This window comes from Lissotriton helveticus, chromosome 1_1 (genome assembly GCF_964261635.1).
Source record: "Lissotriton helveticus chromosome 1_1, aLisHel1.1, whole genome shotgun sequence".
NCBI lineage: Eukaryota > Metazoa > Chordata > Amphibia > Caudata > Salamandridae > Lissotriton > Lissotriton helveticus.
Window position 1 is genome coordinate 348,076,481 of NC_136057.1, and position 25,365 is coordinate 348,101,845.

Genomic DNA, 25,365 nt, shown 5'->3' on the forward strand with positions numbered 1-25,365 from the left:
AAAAAAGATAATAATGGACATACAAAAACGCACCTATTAGAGGACACTGACAATACAATTGGAGTTTTTCAAGCAATTTTAAAGGATTGAACATGAAAGTCTCCATGCAGAAATGAGATAAACTAGCAGCTTCCTAAGAGGCTTGTTTAACTAGATAGATGTTAATGGAGCAAAGGAAAAAAGTGATTTCATTTGCTTCCAAAAGGTTGTCTGGGAACAGTTTTACGTGTTTTCTCGGTAAGAGGGGAAGTAACATATAACATGATTTGTATACTTTGACAATAAAATATACACAATGCACTGTGAAGATACATGGTTCATTTAGTGTTAATACAAGTTTACATTTACAATTTATAAATAGGTTATCAACAATACATGTCGCACGAACAAGAAAGAACGTCTTGAAAGCATATGCTATTTCTTTTCTTTTCTTTTTTTTAACGCTGAAGGTATTCTAACCTTCATAGGGCTAAATTGGCTAAAATGACCCTCAAAATGTATCACATGGATTAAGGATTCAAATGAATCTTACAAGCTGCACTTCTCATGAGCACATTCAGATAGTTCAGATTCTACAGCCCAAAAACAAATGATTCATTGTTCTATTCACTGCTCAAAAAAGAATCCAGGCACTCCAGGGTTAGGGGTGTCATCATCAGGATTGTCGCATCCGTTCATAGCAAAATAGCCAGCAACCTTCCCTCTGTACCTTTGGAGAAATGTTGATCTCCAAGGGAAAGTAGTTTCCAAACCCACAGTAACACATGCATTTCCTGGACTAAACTTGATTGCTCCAATATACATTTAGCAGCTATGGCAACAGACAAAAGCACTCCATTGGTAAATCCTTTTAGTGCTCAGAGGTGCGTCTCCAAACAGTACTAAGCTGAAACACATAAGCTGCAACACATACTGCCGCTGTACGAAGCAGAACACAATTTAGAAAAAAAGGCGAGGAGAGCACACAGTTCATAAATTCAATAAATTCAGCCATAAGACCGTCGTCCAATAAAGAATCAGTTATTCCTCATTTGATATGAAGAATAAAAATCTTATTTTTATTGTCATAAAAGGTACAAATAGCCATTTATCTTTACGGAATGAAGAATAAAAGATTGTTTTATCTCATTTGATACGAAGAATAAAGGGGGATTCTTAATTGGATGACAGCCCCATGACTGAAATTATTGGAGTTGTGAATTGTGTGCATTGCTCTCCTAGGATCTAAATTGTAAACTTGACGGTTACCTTCGTTGTACTCATGTAGCACAATAACTCCTAAAGCATGATGTCTCTTTCCCAAGTTCTTCAAATAAAAGGTTACAAACATATAGAGCGGATGCAGGCTGTTGCCATTTCAGTCTGGATATCATTAGTTTTTGTTCATTTTTTTGGTTTTGAATTCCATGCCTGGTGTCCTGGTCTTTCCATTTCTTATGTAGTTGGTCACGTCGCTGGATTAAGGCACAATTTGTGTCTCAGAATGCAAAAATAAACACTTTGTACAAATTAATTGGTTTTATACAAAAACATGTGTATGGCACAAGCAACAGGTGCTGTTACGAAAATATATAAATACCCTTTTTCTTCTGTACAAATATATTCAGAGAATTGAGCAACCCCATCCCTCCCCCCACCCTCATTAAAGCTCAACTTGCAAACCTCTTCTTTAGCTAGTTGCTCTATTTTCTTCATCCAAATGCAGTTTGACTCAGATCGTTAAAATCTATGCAGTAAAAACTGCATACCCAAATAAGATACAACTTTACAGTCTAGGACGCGAAAACAACCACAGTACAATTCAATGTGCAACAAATGGATTCTAATTTTGGGCCATGTAGCTTAGTAGCACAGTTAGATTCCATGAATGGCCACCCTGAGCTACTACTACCATGTACAATTTATGGGAGAAATTTAAGCATAGAAAATATCAGTATATGGGGTATTACTCCAACTAGATTTAGGAATAACTTCAAATCATACCATTCTCTGGAGAGCGCAGTATCAATTTAGTGGATAAAGAATGATACAGTGCATCTGTGGTCAATGTGAATGGACAACTGCACAGGGTGAAGAAAAAGAGTATAACAAAGGGCTGTATGCGATCTCTGAGAACTGTACATGACATGGTCAGCTCCGATATTTAACTTCCTCCCTCGTCCCTTCATAAACAATTTATATTTACAGGTGTGTACAGAAGCAGGATAAGAGGAGGGGCTCACGAAGAGTCTGTACATGGTGAGGGTGGGGGTGGGTACAAGTGGTGAGCATAGCTGCGCTCTGTGTAGGGTGACGGAGGGCAGCTTTCATAGTTCTCTTCGGCAGAAAGGTACTGGCTCCTTGGAGTGGGTGGGGGTGGCACTGGTTCAGAGTCATAGTTCAGGTCGCTGGTATAGCCTTTGGCCCCTGCCATAGTGACCCGTCGACTTGGGGTGTAGTCACTGTCACAAACATCAGTGCTGCAAGGCGTCGTGGGAGGAGCAAAATGTCTGTAGCTGTATGGTCTGTAACTGTGTAAGAGAGCCCAAAGGCGACATTAGCGTTATAAAACACAAGTGAAATATTAACAAAAAGAACAACATTTTATATATACCCACAGCAGAAATCAACTATCCTAAATTCAAACATTTCAGTTTGATTAAAAAGATTTACAACACGTTTCCATGTATCCAGGAGCAGCTAAGTACTGATAACGGTGGACAACATTTCTGGGCTATTGAAACAAAGTTAAGTTTTGAGAGTCACAATACGACAAATGTAAAGAGTGTTTCAGATGAAGAAAGATGTCCAGGAAGAGCAATGAACAGCATTACAACCAGGTTTTTTAATGTTTATTTCTGATGTTCAAAAACTACATCAACAAACTATGTGAAAACTACATCAACTAACGTAGGGAGAGGTACAGCTAATTATCTTTATGCAGACTACTAGTCAATATTTGTCATGGTTTACCGGCTGGGAACTGACGTTAAACAAAAAGGCCCAAGTATCAGATATGGTAGCAAAGATACACTATAGCAATAGACAGCCTTCAGGTAGTTAGCTGGCAGTACCTCTTATAAATACCTTCATGGTGATAACCAACAACTAGAACAGTAACATTAAATAGGCGTGGCTAGGGTGGCCAAGTATAGTTGAACCGGGCCCCAAAAATATTTCAGCCGATTGGTTGGGGGAAGTGTGGCATAGTAAGTCAAGTTGTTCATTACAATAGACTAAATCGGATAACCATGTTTTAAGGTGGGACTGGTTGCTCCTCTAGTTGGAGGACACTTCTCTTGGCCAGCAATAGGGCTGTAGAGATAAAGCAGAGTACATTGCGCAGAGTGTGAAAGGTACACCCATACGAACGCCAGCATGGGTGAAGGAGTTACATTCACTTCGGTCATGGCAGATATTTGCGAGAAGTCTGTGCACCAATATCTAATCATTGGACAACTCCATGCTAGAGGAATTAAATCAGCTTTAGGTGCATGACATAATATCAGCTAACTTTTGAGCGCGGTCATGTTACATGTAAAGCACCTCAAGTGTACGTTTTTCAAGCTTTAGCTTGTGAAGGCGAAGCAGGAGAGCCTTCCATATGCCATGCTGCTTAGCTACACTGCTAACATCAGCATTAAAGGCCTCCTAATGCGTGCCTACAGGGCTACCTATTATTTAATTAACGTGGAAATAGTTTATGATCTCTGTTTTTTCTTCCTCTTTAAACACTGTATTGAGGAGAGAAAGGGGCAATAATCGCCAATTAAAGGTGCAATGTCGTGAGGCAGGTACCTCGATCAACCTATCAGACAAGTTGTCTGCGAGTAAGTAAGGTATAAGATTGATGGACTTCACCCAAGCACATATGTCCTTTATATTTTTCCAATACTTTAGACACTCCCGAGAGCTGCGTACTGAGGACACACAAGTGCCCTCCTTAAGGGAGGGGTGTCTGATCCTCCATATATCGGCCATGCCATATTACTCCATAATATTGAGTAATGCCTGTGCGGCACAGAGATGGGTGTGACTCGCAGAGTGAGAGCAGTCTATGATCTTATTAACTGCTTAATTAAAATTCCCACCTCTCAATATGGTCTGAGGTGTCAGCACCAGCAGCGAGATTATTTTCTCGATTGCCCATTTCCATACGTCTTAGGCTGGTTTGGACAATAGGAGCGATCTTGTCCCCCATGTTTGTTGAGGTAGAACATAGTTGTTGCGTAGTCCGTTTGAATTAATACTGTCCTTCTGTTGAGAAACTTTTGGAAGGCTGTCAGGACTAGAAAAACAGTCTGAAGTTACAGCATATTCATATGCTGTACTTCTTCAATAGGTCCCTGACGTTTTGGATTATCCCCTGGGTGGGACCAGGAAGCGGGGTGGCTACACCCCCTATCCTTTGTCCGGTTTCCCGCCAGAGCTGGGGCTGGGATGCCCCAGCAACTGGTTTGAACCTGTGTATGCACAGGGCACCTTGTGTGCCCCAGGCATGTCTCATTCCTTTCAGGCCTCCCTACCTTAATACACAAAATCCTGTCTGAGGTGGTGCTAGCACCTCCCAAGGCAGGAAACCCTTTGTCCAAGCCATCCTCGCTAGAAGGACTCCCAGCAGCAGGAGGTCAGACTTGTGTCTGTGGTGGCAGCATCCATTTTATGATGCTGAGGCTTGAGTTAACTTTAACCGGGGTTCACAGTTACATACATGTCGTGTCCCTCTAGAAGGGTGGAATGCTACCCCCGTCGCCAGAATTGGCGAGGGGGTAGTATTCCAATTCGTATGACACCTTACTCGACATGTTTTGATAATGTTATACCAGAGTTGGCATTTAACCGCGATGTTGATAATGCACTTAAGAGTATATGGTATAGCGTTATCATGGAACAGCTATTAGGACTTGGTTCCGCAAGCTGCAAACGGGCTCAGCTCATGCCAGAGCACCATCTCACATAATTCCAAGCACTCTGCCTTCAGGATTGATAAGGCCTGCCATAGGAGTGACTGATAGGAATATATGTGTCCATTTTAGGGTTAGATATAGGTATACTATATCTACAGCAAAGGGTGTTTACACCACCTTGCCCCAGCTGTCATGCAGCCAGTTGTGTCAGATTTAGATGGCCAGCCAGGGGTGGCATAATACATGCTTCAGCCTCTGGTAGGCCCTGTGTACACCTATGCCCTGGGTACAGGGACTGATAAGGTGGCCCAGTACCAATTGGTAAATGCACCTAAAGTACATGGTTGTCAATTTAGAGAGAGAACAGCTAGGCTGTGGGTCTGATTAGCAGGCCCACAGCCAGGGAAAGTCGTAAACCAGTGAAGCAAAAAATCTGGGGTGACCATAGGATTGCAGACCCCACTCTCCTACAGTGAGCTCCCCATCCTGTGTGGGATGCATCTGTTGTAAATGCCATTGAAGGAATTTTTGTCTTGAAAATATTTTTCTACTATGATGTTGCTCGAGCTCCACCACTTTATCTCTCTGTCCTTGTGCTGTATCAACCGCAAAATCATCCAACTGTCTGCTGCTTCTGACCACTGTTGTAGACACTCCAAAAGTGGTCTTTTGTAGTCTCGCCTGTGCTATTAATTACATGAAATCATCATGCCCAACATTTCTCCTATGGTCATCACAGACATGGCCCCTTCTAGTAGAGGTGAGTTTGGTGCATTATTGCCTGCACTCTTTTAGCCACTGGGAAAGTGTGTTCACCGGGTGTCCACCTCACCATGCAGGTGTTCTTTTCATCTGTTGTATGCTCCCTCGAAAGATTCATCTATACTGCAAAGTCCCTAAGGCTTTTGCAGCGACTTTTTTTCATGCGCTGTAGAGCCTCATACACGGACTCCTCAAAAGGAGTTTCTTGTAAAGGACATATTGATAATGGAAGATTGTACTTTCTGTCTGATCCTAGAAACTCTTAACAAGGCATGGCAGCCCAAGGTTGTGGTAGTATATAATTGCCCACTGGATGCATCAGTAGCATCCAGTACAGATTTGGAGCAGGTATTGGCAATTTTCTTGGCGTCCTAGACCAAGGTATTGTCTCTTACTCAACCCTTCAGGAAGGTGCAGCACTGGGTCCTCTACCTCATCCCATTCTTAGTAGGCGTAATCATTAAGTAGCGCTTAGAATTTGCAACACATCACTGCTGACCCCTCCATCTTTCTCCCTACCATGCCCACCCTTTGGTCTCTATCAGTGTTAGACCTGTTGCGGCTGGTGTATTGGTTCTTTGGCAGGCTGTTGCCACAATACGACAGTCCTGTGGTATATTTCCCTGGATGTCAAGAGAGACTCAGAGAACCTAGACTTCCTTTCCACCCTTAAAGTGCAGGCTTTTGTTACTGCTGGTTCTCAGAATGCTTCCTTGCCCTGGTTAAGGACACTGGTCAGCACTAGGAGGAACTGATTCCTTATTTGGACAGTTAGCAGAGTTTCAAGCAGGAAGGATGATTCCACTTGTTCTGCCTCCAATTGTCCCCCATAAGTGTTAGCTGCTCTCTTTATAATCACACTGTATGCGGTGATGTCATCTGGGGAGGGAAGGTCTGGATGGATGGGAGCCTAACTCATCTTCTGGTGAGTTTGTACATTTCCTGCTAATCCTCTGCTGACTTCACTGCTTGGGAAGGGTCATTTTCGACAAACTCTTCCCCTTCTTCGTAAACGAAAAGGTCTTCCTCGATCTCGTCCTGCAGTTCAGGTTTGAGGGGTAGATCCAGCTCAGCAGGCGCCTGCTCTGGTAATGCTTCTTGATTTGGGACCTGAGAGGAATCTTATATGTTTTCAGAGAATATTTGAATGCTTTCTTTTTGCACACATGTGTATTCATTTCAGCCATGAGGTGTCTTCTCTTTCTCGACATTGAGCGATCTTTCTTTGGCGTTGAATGTTTAATTTCTTTTTATCCAGCATGAAGCCATTGTTCCCTCAAGTCTTGTCCCTCCTATGCTTGCGATCCTATTTCGAGTTCGAAGGTGGTTGTGAGATTATATGTCTCCAGAAGTATCTTTTTACTTGGATTCATGTGGTTCTTTCGACTAATGCCTCCCCTCTGCTACCAAAACTTTTGACATCATTGAAGGAGAGAAGGGTCTGCTTTCCTATGGTCACCCCAATTTTTGCTTTTTGCTTCACTGGTTTTCTACTTAATGTGGCTGCGAGCCTGCTAATCAGACCCACAGCCCTGCTGTTCTCTCTCTAAAATTCACACCATGTACTTTAGGTATATCACCAATTGGGATTTCGGTCACTCTTATGAGTCCCTGTACAGTGTACCATAGGTACCCAGGGCATAGGTGCAACCAAAGCCAACCAGGGGCTGCAGCATACCTTTTGCCACCCCTGGCTGGCCATCCAAACTGACACAACTAGCTGATCACTCAGATGGGGGCAAGGTCGTGTAATCACCCCTTGCTTAGGTGTAGTATTCCTATACCTACCATTATATATAGACACATATGCACCTATAAGTCACTCCTATGACAGGCCTTAACAATCCTGAAGGCAGAGTGCTTGGTTTTATGTGAGATGGTGCTCTAGCATGAGCTGAGCCTGTCTGCAGCTTTCGGAACAATGTCCTTATAGCTGTTCTATGATATAGCCATACCATATACTCTTAAGTGCATTATGAACCTCGCGGTTAAATGCTAACTTTGGTTTGGCTTTATCAAAACATGTCCTGTAAGGTGTCATACGCTTTGGAATACTACCCCCTCGCCAGTTCTGGCGACAGGGGTAGCATTCCACCCTTCTAGAGGGAGAAGACCTGTTGTTCCTACTAATCCCGGCTAAAGTTAACCAGAGCCTCAGCATCACAAAATGGATGCTGCTGCCACAGACACAAGTCTGACCTCCTGCTGCTGGGAGTCCTTCCAGCGAGGGAGTCTTGGACAATAGGTTTCCTGTCTTGGGAGGTGCTAGCACCACCCCAGACAGGCCATAGTGTATTGGGGCAGGGAGGGCTGAATGAAATGAGACACTGCCTGGGGCACACAAGGTGTCCCATGCATAGTCCAGTTGAAACCGGTGCTGGGGCACTCCAGCCCCAGCTCTGGCGCAAAACTGGACAAAGGGAAAAGGGTGTAACCACCCCCTTCCTGGATCCCACCCTTAGGAGGGACCTAGCAGGTAATCCCTAAATTTGGTATATAGGTAGGAGCTGAGTCCCAAGACTTTAGATTTATCCTGACAAACTCTGAAACTAAACTCTGGACCTTCGACGATCTGCTTTGCAAGAAGACGACTGAAGAATCTCCCTTGTGGTCAAGGTGTGACAACCCTGCACAAGCAGGCACCATCAAGCGATCAACGGTTTGCTTTGTCGACGCTCCTGCCGGAGCCCGAGCACAGAGAGCCTGACAAGACCCGGACTTCCAGACATCCAACAGCCCGATCCACAGTCACAGCAGAGCCGAGACCTGTGGAGGCGACGAGAGACGTGGGGCCGGCCATCTTGGAAAGCCAGCGAATTGCTTTCCATGCAACTTCTCAGGCCCCCTCGAAGTTGTGAATTGGGGATTGAGAAGCCCCAGCCCCGAGCACCAACTGCACCGAAGATCAGCCCTCCACGAGTTCTGCGTGGGGCCCTTCTGCATTTTCCTGCTCGACGCATCTGTCCGTTCGCTTGCCCGTTGGCTAGTGGCCTCTGTGACGACGAACCTTTGAATTTACAACGCTGGTCTGGTTGCTCCAGACTGGCCCTCGCTCCCCTGAAAAGGAGCAGCCCATCAGACCTTGCTGGTCTGATTAAGAAGCCATCTTCGATTCCTGCGTGGGTTGCCTTTGCCAAGGCTTGTTGACTCCAATCCGGAAGCCAACACCGCCGACAGCGAGAGCCTTCGTGGGACAGTCCGTATCCAGCTCCTGGTCGTCGTCGACACCTCCTGGTCCACGTGGCTGCAGAGACAAGCTTCACAAAATCACCTGATTGCTTCGCGACATCGCCTGGTTCCTTGCTGGTTCCATCCTGGTCACTGGCTAGTGACCCAGACTCTGTCCCCTCTGCTTTCAGGTACTCTTCATCCTCGATCCACCCTTGGATCCACCCGGACACTTCTCTCCTGGTCGCCTGCAGCATCTTTCTCCAAGGCTCCATAGGAATCAGCGACGAAACCCGACACACTTTGACACCTATGCACCTGCTTCCTGTGGGTGAGGTAACGCGAGTATTTCGGTACTCCTGTGGGTATTGACTATCCTAGTGTCCTAGTTTCAAGTAGCTTTTCCCTAGTCCATCCGGAAGTGGCCTAAAAGAACTAGTTTCCATTTCTTTCGTTCCCATTCTAACTCTATGGTAACTTGCGTGTTAAGACACTGCACGCGCATCCCGTGGGCCTCCTGCTCCCTATCCTTTGGTAGTACAGCGTAGCCCCAGCGATTCTCCAGGCCCTAGGCCTTTCCTTTGTTCGTGACGTGGTTCTTATACCACTATTTTAGTTTATGGTTCGAAGTGCCCCTAGGGCATTACTGTATTTTGTGCAACTTATTGTATTTTAATTAAGTATCTTGTTATGTGCTGGTGCCTCTGACCTCATAAAGAGTTCAGAGGATTGTGTTAGAAATAAATACATATATATATTTTGATATACAACCTGTGTGGTGTCCTTTCACTTGGTATTAAAGGGGTTACATATGGTAAAACAGCTGGCTTCACATGCCCTCTTGAGTTTAGCCTAAGACTGCTTTGTCCATGCTACCACTAGGATAGCTGGTCTATAAGGTTGACTTTACAACCATCACCATAAGGGTTGTTTGGACTGGTGCAAGGTGCTCACTAGAATAGTGAACATATACCAGGCCAACTTCTCACAATCATTAACTTTGCATGTTTAGAGCCCAATATTCTCAGCTTGACCGCTGTTTGCCACTGTGGTGTGCCCTTTAATTGTCCTGTGGTGTTCCCTTTCATTGTTCTTTGTTGGCCCCATCCAGGAGTGATACATCTGTCAATACTGTGAGATCTGGTTGGAGACAGGACTGCCGCTGACCCAAACGTGGTTTGTTAACCACACGGCAGATCTTTCGCAATTTCCTCCAAGATCTGGACCATGTCTGAGAGATTTCCCAGATGCTGCACTCACTGGAATGTCAGGTCCTACTGCAGGGCCTGCATATGCCAATGGGCATGCGTCACCAGCAGGATGCAGGAGGCCATGACGCCCAGCATCCTCCGATTCAGTCTCACCGAAATCCAGGATAGAGATTAAAACATCGGTATCATAGCCTGAATATCCTGGACTCGCCATTCGGGAAGATAGGTCAGAAACTGCACCGTGTCCAGAACAGCTCCAATGAAAGGGAGTGTCTTAAAGGGAGGCAGGTGTGACTTCGGCAAGTTGATAGTGAACCCCTGTGAAAGCAGGTAGGCCGTAGTCTGGAGGTTGGAGACGACAGCCTGGGGCAAGCCTACCTTCAACAGCTAGTCATCAAGATAGGGGAAGACTGGAACCCCCCGATCTCCAAAGATGAGATGCAACTACCGCAATGAACCTTGGTGAACACCCGAGGGACACTGGAGAGGCAAAAGGGGAGCATAGCGAACTGAAAGTACTCATGGCCCACCGTAAACAGCAGGTAATGCCTGGGGGCAGGCAGGATGGGAATATGGAAATACAGCAATTCCAATGCTACCATCCAGTCTCCTGGGCCCAGGACAGATAGGACCTGAGCTAGCGAGAGCATTTTGAACTTCTTTTTGAGGAAGAAGTTGATTGAGAAGCCTAGGATAGACAAAGGCCTCCATCCTTTTTGGGCACCAGAAAGTAGCGAGAATAAGTACTACAACCTATTTCTGGTGTCTGCACTCTTCCCATGGCTCCACTGGCCAAAAGAGCTGTCACTTCCTGTAGGAGAAGAGATATGAGTTCCTCTATCAGCCTGTCGTAAGTAGGTGGCATGAAGGGAGTAGCCCTTTGGGACAATCTGCAAAACCCACCTGTCCGATGTTATGGACTGCCAGAGGGCAGGTGATGGCGAATCCTGCCATCCACTTAGCGCCCGTGATGGTAAATGGGTAGACTAGAAAGGTTTGGAGGCTGCGACTGCTGTGGGAAGGGTGGGACTGACACGACCGGTGGCCACTCAACCCACGGGTCAGTAAGAGCTGCATCCACAGCCATGAATAAGCTGGAAAGTTTGAGCACTGTCGTGACTGGATGGGTAAGGACGTAGCTGTACGCCTCTTCCGTGGCCACAAAAGGCAAATTGAGGGGCCATGGAAAGGCCCAAGAACCTGGCCGTAGCCCTGTCTCCTTAAAGCGCTCCAGTGCTGAATCCACTTAGTCTACAAAGAGATGAGAAACATCAAAGGGCATGTCCTTGAGTGATGTCTAGAAATCCGCAGAAAAGCCAGTAGTTGAAACCGCTCTGCCTATTGAGTCAGAAGTGTCTAATCAACATCGAAGGGTGAATTTAGCTACATCCCTCCCATTGGCAAAAGCCTGAGAGAGCACGGCCAACGACTCCTCTGGGACAGTTGGCAGCACATGCACAACTGCATTTCACAGAGTGTGGGAATAGCAGCATAAAAAGGCATGCGGTGTTCACCGACTGCAATGCCAGGCTTGTGGAAGAAAACATTTTCTAGCTTGAATTGCCCAACCTTTTGTATTCCAGATGCGGTGGTGCAGTTGGGAATGCACCAGGATTTGTGTCAGACGTGGAGGCTTGAGCCACCATATTGGGTGAGGAAGTTTGGGTCCCTTAGAGTGGGGCGGGGCCAATTGTCCGGTTCACAGGAGCCCCTGTGCTGGGCTTGGATCAAGTCCCAAGCAGATCATCAGTAAGTGCCTCCAGCTCAGTTTTGGAATCGGGGATGAGGACAGCACCTTGAGTGTCGGCCTAGCAATCGGCGTCAGGGAAGGTCGAGATGGCAAGACCGGCACCTATTCCAATCCATCTAAGGATCCCTGGGGCCTGATTGGCAGGGAGCCACTAGCGTGTCCAGTAGGGACGACTCCTAAACCTGCGGGTCCGAAGTCATGCCAGAGTGAGCAGGCCGCCCAAAAATGAGGTGCATAACCTCATAAAATTATTTTAATTGGGTGGAGGTCGCTCCAGCTCGCAGAAACTCTGGGATGCGTGGAGTCAGCCCAGGTGCTGGTTCAACCGCGGAGCTAGGCCTCGAGTGTCGATGCTCCCTAGTCTAGTCGGCTGACAGACGAGGTGACGTTAAAGCACGCTTCAACAACTTTTTGTGGTAGAGGGACGTACCCAAATGGCGCGACGACTAAGAGTGCGACAACGATTTTGGACTCCAGGACTGCTCCCAGGACCTTCCTCTCTATTGGGACCTCGATCTTCACGGCATCGCACATTGAGCAGTCAGAAGCTTGAGGGATCGCAAACAGGATTCAACAAAATGACCCAAAAAGTTTATTAAAAAATGTGTCCGGCGCAGCTCTCCCTAGATCTGCGCTGACTAGCGTGGAAAGAAAAGAACAGATGTTAGCACGCCTGGGTGGGGCCTACATAGGTATCATCACCGCCACTTCTGGTGTGGACGACGCCATGCAGAGCAGACCACCACCAACTACCAGCAGGCAGGGGTACTGCTTGCGAAAAGAAAACAAGTTACTTACCTGTAACTTTGGTTCCCCAGTATTGGTAACTTTCATAGATTCCCATGCTTTTGTATCATTCCCCGTCGTCGAAACGGGAGTCTCGGTAACAAAAATACTATAGCAGTAGGTACAAAAGAGAAAGAAAAAGGCCTAGGCCTCATTCCCTTTTGTAGCATATCACCTTTTTTTTGTAAAAGAGACCAAACTTAGGCATCAACCAATCAGAAGTGCCTCACCCCTTAGAACCCTCCTGAAGGTACCTCAGAGCCTCAGATTTTCGTAGCCGTTGTGTAACAGACACCATATCTGTTGTAGGCTGAGCTTTCCTCGGGGAGGTGGGTGGGCGCATGGGACTCTATGCAAGTTACCAATACTGGGGAACCAAAGTTACAGGTAAGTAACTTGTTTTCTTGCCCGAGTATTGGAACTTTCATAGATTCCCATGCTTTTGTATCAGAGTAGCAAGCAGTCAGCAATAAAGAACCACATTTAGTGTCATAAAATCATTGCAATAGCCAACATGACATAGCGATAACAAAATGTGTAACAACGGAAGGTGGGATAGAAAGGAAAGCTCACCAATTATTGGAAGAGGTTCCTCAGGACCGCCTGTCCCACTGCCGCATCATCTTGTTGTAAGGACTCCAAGCAGTAATGTTTAGTAAAGGTGTGAACGCTGCTCCAGGTAGCAGCTCTGCAAATGTCCTTAATTTGTACCCCCGCAAAGAGGGCTGTTGAAGATGCCACAGATCTTGTGGAATGTGCCCAGATCCTGCCAGTCAGAGGTTTTCTTGCCGCAGTGGGGCAATGCAGAATTGCACTTGTGATCCATCTTGAAATACTCTTTTTGGATAGCGGGAGGCCCTTGTTTGGACCCCCAAAGGCAAAAAACAACTGAGAGGATTTCCGAAATCCCTTAGTCCGTTCCAAATAGAATTTTAAGCATCGTTGCACATCCAGTGAATGCAGTGTTTTTTCCGCTGGTGTAGCCGGTTGAGGAAAGAACGTCTTCAGAATAACAGGATCGTTCAAGTGGAAGTCAGAGGGTACACCTTAGGCATAAACCTCGGGTTAGTCCTCAGGATCACAGTGTTTCTTTTCAATTGTAGGAAAGGCTCCTGGATAGTAAAGGCCTGCAACTCTCCAACACGTCTAGCCGACGTGAGAGCGAGGAGGAGAGCCAATTTCCATGAAAGGAACTTCATGTCAGAACGATGAATTGGTTCGAATGGGCCTTTCATAAGCTGAGAAAGGACTAGATTTAGATGCCAAGTAGGAGGCGGAGGCCTCACTGGTGGATAGACTCTGAACAAGCCCTTCAGAAACTGCTTCACAAACCTGGAAGACCATAAGGAAGGCCCAGACCTTCTGTATCTTGAAATGGCCGCCAAATGTACCTTAATCGATGAATGGGCTAGTCCCGACTTAGCCAGGGACAGCAGATAAGGTAGTAGCTGATGAGGCTTGGAAGCAAAGGGGTCAATCTTTTCTCTCCTACACCAGCAACAAAATCTTTTCCATTTAAAACGGTAAGTCCTGTTCGTTGAAGGGGCCCTTGCCTGGGAGAAGACCTCCTTAATTTTGCTTGAGATGGGGAGATTCATAAACTCTCGCTGCTCAGGAGCCATGCTGTCAGGTGTAATGACTCCGGATCTGGGTGCCAAACTTGTCCTTCGGACATTGTGAGAAGATCTGGTATAACCCTCAGAGGAAGAGGAGGAGCTTGCGACAACAGATAGAGTTCCGTATACCAGAACTGTCTCGGCCAAGCAGGGGCTATTAAGATCATTCTGCACAGCTCCACCTTGATCTTCCTGATGAGCCACGGGATCAGAGGGATGGGGGAAAAGCGTAGACAAATGTCCTTGACCAGGCTATTTAAAGCACATTCACCAGCGACCCTCGTTGGTGAAATCTGCTTGCGTAAGACCGGCATTTCTTGTTGGTCGGTGTGGCAAAGAGATCCACCTCCGGTCTGCCCCACTGGCCGAAGACCTCTTTCAGAACTTGCTGGTTCAATTCCCACTCGTGGCTGACTGAGGATGACCTGCTCAGTCTGTCGGCGTTGTCGTTCAGAACTCCTGGCACGTGTTCCGCCTTTAGCGATATTCCCTGAAGGATCGCCCATTCCCAGATCTGTTGAGCCTCTTGTGACAATGGACGAGATCCGGTCCCTCCTTCCTTGTTCACATAGTGCATGGCCGTGGTGTTGTCAGTCCTTATAAGCACTTGCGAACCTCCCAAGCGGGGAAGAAAGGCTTGCAGAGCCAGGTTTACTGCCCTTAGCTCCAGAAGGTTGATGTGGAGTCGTTGTTCCTGAGGAGACCAATGACCGATGACCTGCAGGTCTTGTATCACTACTCCCCAACCCTCCAATGACGCGTCCGTTGTTTACGAAGGATAAACCTTGGGACAAGTTGTCTTGATTTGTCCACCATAAGGCCGCTTCCCTCATCATTGGAGTGACGGTCACTTTGTCCTCGAATGATCAGTGAACCTGCTTCCATTGGTTCTCTAGTTGCTCCTGCAGAGGACGCATTCTTAGTCTGCAATGAGGAATCAGGGGAATACAAGATGAAATTAGCCCCAGCAGAGATTTGTAACGGCGTACTGAAAGACACCTTCTTTCTTGTAAGTCCTGAGCCAAGGCCTGTAGCTTCTCCCTTCTTTCCAGAGTAGGGAAGGCTTTCCAAACCTTTGAATCCAGGATGGCTCCCAGGAAACGAGCCTTTCTGGACGGGACTAGGGATGATGTTTCTTTGTTTAGAGTGAGTCCCAGATTCTGAAACAAATTTGTGCAAGCCTGAACAGCGTCCAGCGCTGCTTCCCTGGACGGGGCCTTCAGCAACCAGTCGTCCAGGTAGGGGAAGACCTGAAAATGGTTCCTTCGCAGGAATGCTGCTACTGGCGCCAGCACCTTTGTAAAAATCCTCGGGGCTGAGTGGAGTCCAAAGGGTAAAACCCTGAATTGAAAGTGGCTCTTGGCTACTGTGAATCGTAGAAACCTTCTGTGTGCTGGGTGAATCGGGACATGGAAGTACGCATCCTCGAGATCGAGCGTGGCCTAGAAGTCCCCCGAGCTGATAAGCCTCAAGATATCCTGGAGAGAGACCATCCTGAAGGACAGGGAGATAAGATAGGTGTTGAGCTCCCCGAGATCTAAAATGGGGCGCCATTTCTCTAGCGTCTTCCTTACCAGGAAGAACCTGGAATAGAACCTTTGCCCCCTTTGATTGGAGGGGACCGGCTCTATTGCTCCCTTCTGAAGCATCTGCTGGACTTCGAGCCGCAGGAGACGCAGGTGTTTCGATGGAATGGCTGCCGGGGGCTTGGGTGGAGGGACTTGCGTAAATTCCAATGTATGCCCTTTCCGAATGATGTTGAGAACCCAACGATCCAATGCTATCCCGGACCAGTTTTAAAGGTATTTGGTTACCCTGCCTCCAACTGTTGATTTCTTGGAGGAGGGTCCAGTAGGAAGAGCCAGGAGGCCGCTATTGGCGCTTGGACAAATCTTGTCCTCGTCCAGCCTGTTTTCCCTTATTGTAAGGCCTGGAGTAGTTGGAAGATTGGCCTTGTCTCTGATGATAAGGCTGACGGTACTGCTGGGAACCCGAGCATGCGGAAGAATAGAGCTGCTGATAGGATCCCCTATAGTTATTGCCTCTGCCTCTTGAACCCTTAAAAGGAGACTTGCGGTATTGAAGGGTACCCAAGGATCTGGCAGTTTCCGTATCCTTTTTTATTTCCTGCAGAGTGTCAATCAGTTTTCCAAATAACGCCTCCCCATCAAAGGGAAGAGCCAGGACCTGGTTCTGAATCTCAGGTCGAAACCAAGTAGCTTTCAGCCACCCCTGGCGAAGGAGGACTGCTGCCCCAGCCAAAGAACGAAACGCTGTTGTTGCAATGTCCATGGCGTCGCTTCTCCCTCCTGCAAGATCTTTTTCGCCTCTGATGTTGACTCTGGAGGCAGCTGGTCTAGGAAGGGGGCAACATCACACCAAAGCTGGCGGTCGTATCTGCCCAAGATCGCTAGGGCATTGGCAGCTCGCACTAGCAGACTCGCCATCGATGAGAATCTTTTCCCCGCATTATCCAATCTCCGCCCTTCCTTGTCCGGAGGAGTTAAGGGGGCAGAGGGGTTACGAGATTTCCTCTGCGCTGCCTGCGAAATAACAGAGTCCGGTTTGGGATGGCCCGTTATGGCAGCCGGTCCATTGTCAGGTGCCCTGTATTTCTTATGCAGACGCGGTAGCACAGGGACCACCGTCGCTGGGTTTTTCATAGCCTTCAGGCCCTCCTTCCACAGATCTACAATAGGAATGGACCTTGCTGTTTTCCTGAAGGGTTCTTTGAAGTCATAAGAAACAATCTGTAGCCACAGCAGGCATGACCAATTTGAACCTGCCAGCTGCTCTTTCCATCAGCTGATGGAAACCTCCAATGTCCGCTGGCAGGGAATCAACTGGATCCGGAACTGGAGAAGAGGGATTCGGAATTATATACTCATCCCATTCAATGGTATGTACAGAGTCATGCTCCGAATGTTGATCCTCATCCGAGGAATCATCATGGGCATCTACCAGCCCGGAAGGATCCTGATGAAACGATGTCTGAGGCTGAGGGGATACCTGAGTAGGCAATCCAGGCATAGCTGTTGAGTCAGAAACCATGGCAGGCGTAGCAGGCGCTGCCGGAACCAGAATTGGTCTAATCGCCTTAGATTTGTAGTCTTGCAGCATCTTATGCAGGTCCTAAAGGAAAGAAGATGGTACTGTAACCATATCCTGCCCAGAATAATGACTGGGCCACCTGATGATGTCCATCATCCTCTTGGTCATATCCCCCTTCAGAGTCCGTCTCTTGACATCTGACCAGTAGTTGAGAGGGACTATTGGCATAGCTATATGAGTCCTGGTCATCCTCATCCGACTCCCCTTCCTCAAAGAGCAATGCTGGTGGTAAGGGGGTCATTCTCCTAGGAGATGTCATCTCCGGTGTAATTCTTGTCACTGAAATCGTAATTCTCTTTTCAGAGGACAATATCGTCGACGGTTCCGTCGTCGACGGTTGCACACACGTCGACGAGATTGGTGTCGTCGAAATCGTTGACGATGTAACTGTCGATGATCCAGCTGTTGTCATAGTCAAAGTCGTCGACGCCCTCGTCGACGAGACCGTCGTCGTAGTCATCATTATCGGCGGCGACGCTGTAACTTTCGTCGTCAACGCTGTGGTAGTCGTCGACGTCTTCGTCGTCGACGTCTTCGTCGACATAGTCGGTAAACTTCCCGTCGACGCTGTTGAACCTGCCGTTGACGTTTCCTTCTTCGACGATGATCCCTTCGTCGACGAATCACCCGTCGACTGAACCAATTTCAATTTTGGCTTCAATTTCTTCGTCGACGGAAACTCCGCCGTCGACGCCTTTGTCGTCGAGGACTTAGAACTCCTCTCAAAAGACTGGGAAGCGGGTTTCTTGAAGGCGAAGTCAGTCTTCTTACCCTTGGAAGGCGTAGCTGGTCCTACCCTCTCCTTTTCACCTCGGTGAGCAGATTTGCTGCAACCCTGGCTCTCAGACTCACTGAGGGTCTTTTTTGAGGCCTTAGGAGGACACTCCACAGAGGGAGAAGGGGAACCCCTACCCCTTTTCACTGACCTTCTTGAGGAAGATGCCGATGCTGTATCCTCACTGTCACTAGAGACAGTATCCTTCCTGGATTTCAGCTTCTGGAGCCAAGTCATAAGCCTACCCTCCCGGTCCTGGAGGGTCTTGGTCGAAAAGGTGCGACAGATCTTACAGTCCGCAGCCTTGTGGTCAGGATAGAGGCAATAGATGCCGTCCTTATGTTTATCCTCCACAAAAAGTCTTTTCTTGCCACAGGTGGAACATGGCTTGAAAAGGGCCTTCTTCTCCTTGTCAGACATCCTGGAAAGCTGCTCAGAATCCTGAAGTAAATCTGAAAAGAATCTGAAGAAAAAATCCTGAAGAAACTCCTTGAAGAGTAGAAGTTGAGCAGAGCTCAAAGGAGACTCCCTAAGCACAACGTGCGGTAGAAAATCTGAGGTTCTGAGGTTCCTTCAGGAGGGTTCTAAGGGGTGAGGCACTTCTGATTGGCTGATGCCTAAGTTTGGTCTCTTTTACAAAAAGAGGGTGATATGCTACAAAAGGGAATGAGGCCTAGGCCTTTTTCTTTCTCTTTTGTACCTACTGCTATGGTATTTTTGTTAACGAGACTTCCATTCCGACGACGGGGAATGATACAAAAGCATGGGAATCTTTGAAAGTTCCAATACTGGGGCAACAGTAAGTGCCTCCAGCTCAGTTTTGGAATCTGGGATGAGGATGGCACCTTGAGTGTCGGCCTAGCAATTGGCGTCGGGGAAGGTCGAGATGGCAAAACCGTCACCTATTCCAGTCCATCTATGGATCCCTGGGGCCTGATTGGCACGGAGCCACTAGCGTGTCCAGTATGGACTCCTCCCAAACCTGCGGGTCCTAAGTCAGGCCAGAGTGAGCAGGCCGCCTAAAAATGAGGTGCATAACCTCATAAAATTCTTTTAATTGGGTGGAGGTCGCTCCAGCTCGCAGAAACTCTGGGATGCCTGGAGTCGGCCCAGGTGCTGGCTCAACCGTGGAGCTAGGCCTCGAGTGTCGATGCTCCCTCGTCTAGTCAGCCGACAGAAGAGGTGAAGTCAAAGCACGGTTCGACAACTTTTTGTGGTAGAGGGACATATCTAAAGGGCGCGAGTGCGACAACGACCTTGGACTCAGGGACTGCTCCCAGTGCCTTCCTTTCTATTGGAACCTCGATCTTGACGGCGTCGCACATTGAGCAGTCAGAAGCTTGAGGGATCGTAAACAGGATTCGACAAAATGTCCCAAAACTTTTATTAAAAAATGTGTCCGGCACAACTCTCCCTGGATCTGTGCTGACTAGCGTGGAAAGAAAAACATATGTTAGCACGCCTGGGTGGGGCCTACATAGGCATCGTGACCGCCACTTCCGGTGTGGACAAAGCTATGCAGAGCAGACCACTACCAACTACCAGCATGCAGGGGTACTGCTCGCGAAAAAGATAACAAATCCAGTCTGGTGGAAATTCAAAGGTAAGCAATCGGAGGCTAGAAGTCTCCATCATATTTAATTTGTACAGCCTGTTAATCATGGAATGTTTGGGGCTTGTGTAGAATATTAAGATTAGGAATGACAGAACTCTATGAGATTAGATGTTTACAGGAAACATAACTGGGTGAGGAACCACATGTTACTGCAGGTTTATACAATAAAAACAAAAAGCTAAAAAGAGTACTGCGATCGGCCACGGGAGGACTGCTAACAATCTCCACAAAAACAGCAAAAAAAGTGATAATGCTAAATAGATGGACTATGGCTTGTATAAAGGGCAATCAGTGTGCTCGTATGATCATCATTAATGTGTATATCCATGAAGGTTTTGCAGGAGATATGGAGCTGAAGTGGCTGTATTTAAGAAGGATATAGAACATCTATGTTTTTGCAATCATACAGACATGGTTTTGTTATGGGAAGATGTTAACAATAAATTGGATCGGGATAGATGTGACCCACTGTATAAAGATATTTCATCCGCATATAACAGTTTTGAAACCTTCCCATTAGGGACAACAGTAGCATGTGATGTAGCCCTGGTAAAATCTCTGAGTACAATTGAGATGTCCAGTTTAAATGGGGGTACTGACCCAGAACGAACAACTAGGCAGACTTTCACAACTGAAAACCAAATGTATCCTATTGACTATATTTTGAGGCATGCTTGGCTCTTTTATAAAGTTCTAAATGTATGGTTGAGCAGATGAGAACATTACCCCCTCCATGTTTAAAAGTAGGTGAGGTTAGGATCAGAGAGAAGGTCCTCCCATTACAGGCAGATTTCCATAGACAGCTCATAATTAGGTTTACGGAAAGACATCTGTTAGGGTTGGCCAATTTCCAACAAAAGCAGGATGTTTTATCTGGGAATAGGTACCTGATGATTTTATAGATTGGCATAATAAAATATTAACAGGGTAGTTAATTGCTTGAGGGTGCTGTTACACGCACGAGAAACAATCAAAAATGGACCAGACGAAGGAGGAGCCAAGATGGCGATCGGGATGGCTGCATAACCGCTTGGCTCCGAGAGCCCTCCCGCCCGCACCTATATCCTAGCGATAAACCTGAGCAGTTTTTGCTAATCTAAGTAGGTGAAGGGAAGCGTTCACTTACCATCTGCTTTTGAGGCTCCACCGTGCAGTAGACCCGATGTACTGTCTCCGTCTCTTTGGCGGCCTTCGAGGTGCTGCGGCCGGGATCTCGAGTGAGGGGAGTGTCCGGCCGTGATTGCAACACCAGCGGCCTCTGGTCGCGATGGGAAGCCGGTCGGAGGGAACCTGAGATCTGCGAGCCGGAAGAGGTGATACCAACCCACCCCCAATAGTGGGTTGCCCTGCGGGAGGTGCGACATAGCCGGGACGGAGAGAGTCCATGCTGCCCAGTTCCCCTTCGGTGTGATACCCGGTTATGTTAACAGCCCTCCCTGGGAACCGGTGGGTGACTCCCGGGCAGCGGGGAGCTTGTTTAGCCTTTCGGTGACTCTCCTTTCTGCTGCCTGCCCTGACTATTGAGATCCCGCTGTGAATCCTGCTGATCCCGGGGGTCGGGCCCGCTCCTGAGGTGCGGTGGAGGGGAAAGAGAACATGACGGCTGAAACGGCGGCTGATGCTTTCCCGTGCACCCCTCACCCTGGCAGAGAAACCGGTGCGCAAGAGAACCCCGGGGTCTGGCTCTGTGAGAAACCGTTTATTAAGATGTAGAGATGCACTCCCTTTTGAATTACTATACACTTTTAACTGTGTTTTCACTCTATAGATACTCTTTTTCAAGCGTGCTGCAGGGGTGACACGTTTGTCCTTTCCGTGTCAAAAAATGAACCTCCCTACCTCGAGACCTTAGGTCCCGGCTCCTACGCACAATCGCAACAGGGGTTTACCAATAATTTACTTTCAGCTTTATATACATTGAAAAACAATGATTGAATTGAGTATGAACATTTATTTCGACACCATAAATATTCATTCATTTGAATTCTTTTAGTAGATCATGAAAAATAACTTTAGTCATATACAATCCAAAATTTCATTTATACATGCAAGAATTTTATACCAACAAATTCATCTGTGCTTTCTTGAAGATGCTCTATGCATTTCGGGTCACACCGGACCCTTCATCAGGAGAAAGTGCCATCTAAAAAACAATATTACACAGCAATGAGCACTATGTACCAACTGGAGTTTGTAATGTGTCGACATTTTTCAAGAGCAAAACATGTTGCAGTGCTTTAAACATAACCATGTGTTGATGTTTTTGTGCCCATCACCTCAGTGCTCTAAAGAAAACCAGAAATCATTATGTAAGCTTACTTGATCCATCCTACTTAATGCTCGTTAATCTGAAAAAGAAGAACCAAACAATGGAACTAACCTACTACATAAATGCACACGTAATTTGAATGATGCTACCAAAATAAGAATGGCCTGGCCTTCGGGACTTACCGAAGGACTTCAAAAAATCTACTGCCTGCCGCAGAACATCTTTAGGAAACTTTCGTTTTCTCTATGCCCAGAAAGGAGACTACGCTCGGGAACCCTGTGAACAACAATGCCAAATGAACACTCGTCAAACCTCCACTCTGAGAAAAGTAACACACGCGTTCATAATTTCTGCTCTATGTTGAGCTTACCGGAACTTCCTTGTGCTGACCACACAACTCCACTTTCTCAAGCCTCCGTGGGATGCGACTCTATGGCCTCTAACTGCGGATCGGAAATAATGCCCGGTCTCAACCAGTAAACACGGAAGACGGACTTCTCTTCCGATTTTTTTCTCTGGCCGCCATTTGTAAATGGTGTAATCTTATGTGGAAAGAAACTGCGAGCGGGCTGCAATTCACTCAAAACGACTACAAATCCATACAAAGAACCTAATCCTATCACAAAATCTTAAACCACAATGGGGATCAAGACGAGTAACATACCTGAAAAACCAAACTCGCCCCAAAATAAAAAACGTAAGTAAAAAAAACCTATCTGATAAACAAACTTTATTGTTCACCAAAATGAACACGACCCTATTTGTCCCAAGAACCACTGTGCTTGCACCAAAACAAAACGTGAGAGTGTTTGAAAATAAACATGAAATTGCATGTTGATTTGAAAATCTCTAAAACACATTACTAAATATATACAATATATACATGAGTACTTAGTCAACAGTATCCACAACAGTGAGCAAATTTACAAAAAACAAGATAGATCAAACCTGTCATTTAATCCTTTTGGTTCTTGGGTACCCAATTTTTTTTATCCAGAATGCTTCTCGCTGGAGGAGGGATCTCGTGCGATCCACACCTTCAGGTAGAACTACCTGTTCTTACACTGAGAACTGCAATTGAGAAATCCTATGCCTTTCTTGTATCCAGTGGGACGCCAAATTACTCTTCATATTCTTATTTCTTATGGTGCTCTTATGTTCTGAAATTCGCACTTTTAATTTCCTTTCTGTCTTGCCTACATAAATTTTCCCGCAGGGACATTTTATGTAATAAATCAGGTTCATGGAGTTGCAATCAGAGTTGTGATGTAATACAATTTCTTTGCCTGACTGAGGATGATGCATTTTGTTTCCAGTAATCACGTTGCTACAGTGGACGCAATTAGCAAATTTTTTCATTCCTCTACTTACTGTAGTTTCTTTTTTGTACGTAGGAAATTTCAGGATTTCTTTGAGATTTTTAGATCTAGTATAAGCAAACAAAGGTTTAACATTAAATAAACCTTGAAAATCCGATTCACTTTCCAAAAGAACCCAATGGCGATTAATTATGTTCTTGATTTTTTGGGTGCTAGTGTTGAATTTAGATACAAATACATGCCTTTCTTGCTTTACCTTAGGTTTCTGAATCAACAAGTTATTTCGTTCCATAGCGTGAATTCTTTTGTTTGCCTGCTCAATAATGTCGGTGGGATATCCTCTTTCCTCGTACTTTTGCGCTTGAATTTTTAATTGAACTTCCAAATCTGTTTTATCAGAACATATACGTTTTAATCTCATAAATTGAGAGAACGGAAGGTTTTTCTTCAAGCTAGGTGGATGAAAACTTTGATATTTAAGCGCGTTGTTCACATCAGTATCCTTTCTGTAGAGAGATGTACTTATTTGTTGATTTTCGATCTTTACTGAAACATCCAAAAATTATATTTGAGAATCACTAATGTCATGAGTGAATTGAATATTTTCATCATACGTGTTATGGAGGACTCCTTCTACATGGACAAAGTCAATGAACATGTGCATGACGTATCAACATATCTTCACTTAGATGAGGATCCCATTAAAGATCTTAAAGTTACCTTAAACACCATTTTAGAGAAAGCTTTTGAAGCAGGAGTAATCACCACCTCTACTCGACAGTTCTTAACGATTGATTTACCGAGGCAACCTAAGTTGTACATGCTTCCGAAGATCCATAAAGACTTACAGAATCCTCCCATGAGACCCATTGTCACGGGATGCGGAACTATATTTGAACCCTTAGGCCAATACATAGACACTTTTCTTCAACCATTTGTACAACAATGGCGTTCTTACGTTTAAGACACTACCGATTTTATAAACAAAATTGAAGAAGTATCTTGCACAGAAAACATGTTACTATGCACTGTGGACGTTAAGTCACTTTACACCTCAATTCCCCTCTTGAAAGGAATTGAGGCAGTTGAGTGGGCACTACTTCAACAAACAGACATTAAGGCAGATAAAATCTTTATTTTGGAAATATTGCACTTTTGTTTGTTCCATAGCTATTTTTTCTGGAACAATCAATTTTTTCTTGAGCAGAAAGGTACATCAATGGGCTTTGCCGGGGCTCCGGCGTATGCCAATACCTACATGGCTAAATTTGAGTCTGATAACATCTTCAATGATCAGGAATGGAGCACCTGCACTAGACTGTTTTGCAGGTTCATAGATGACATTCATCATCTGGACAGGCGAAAGACAAAATCTTGAGAGAAAACTCTTACAGTTGAACACGTATGATGAAAATATTCAATTCACTCATGACATTAGTGATTCTCAAATATCATTTTTGGATGTTTCAGTAAAGATCAAAAATCAACAAATAAGTACATCTCTCTACAGAAAGGATACTGATGTGAACACGCTTAAATATCAAAGTTTTCATCCACCTAGCTTGAAGAAAAACCTTCCGTTCTCTCAATTTATGAGATTAAAACGTATATGTTCTGATAAAACAGATTTGGAAGTTCAATTAAAAATTCAAGCGCAAAAGTACGAGGAAAGAGGATATCCCACCGACATTATTGAGCAGGCAAACAAAAGAATTCACGCTATGGAACGAAATAACTTGTTGATTCAGAAACCTAAGGTAAAGCAAGAAAGGCATGTATTTGTATCTAAATTCAACACTAGCACCCAAAAAATCAAGAACATAATTAATCGCCATTGGGTTCTTTTGGAAAGTGAATCGGATTTTCAAGGTTTATTTAATGTTAAACCTTTGTTTGCTTATACTAGATCTAAAAATCTCAAAGAAATCCTGAAATTTCCTACGTACAAAAAAGAAACTACAGTAAGTAGAGGAATGAAAAAATGTGCTAATTGCGTCCACTGTAGCAACGTGATTACTGGAAACAAAATGCATCATCCTCAGTCAGGCAAAGAAATTGTATTACATCACAACTCTGATTGCAACTCCATGAACCTGA

The 25,365-nt window shown here is 45.8% G+C and overlaps 1 protein-coding gene across 1 annotated transcript in view; it reads right to left on the minus strand.

The window, feature by feature from the left end:
- Nucleotides 1-417: 417 nt before the first annotated feature.
- Nucleotides 418-25,365, minus strand: part of LRP6 (LDL receptor related protein 6) — a 1,212,873-nt gene continuing 1,187,925 nt past the window's right edge. Inside the window, exon 23 of the mRNA XM_078673499.1 lies at nucleotides 418-2,510. Within this exon, the coding sequence (XP_078529625.1) occupies nucleotides 2,219-2,510 (292 nt within the window). The 3' untranslated portion in view covers nucleotides 418-2,218. The remainder of the gene's footprint in view (nucleotides 2,511-25,365) is intronic.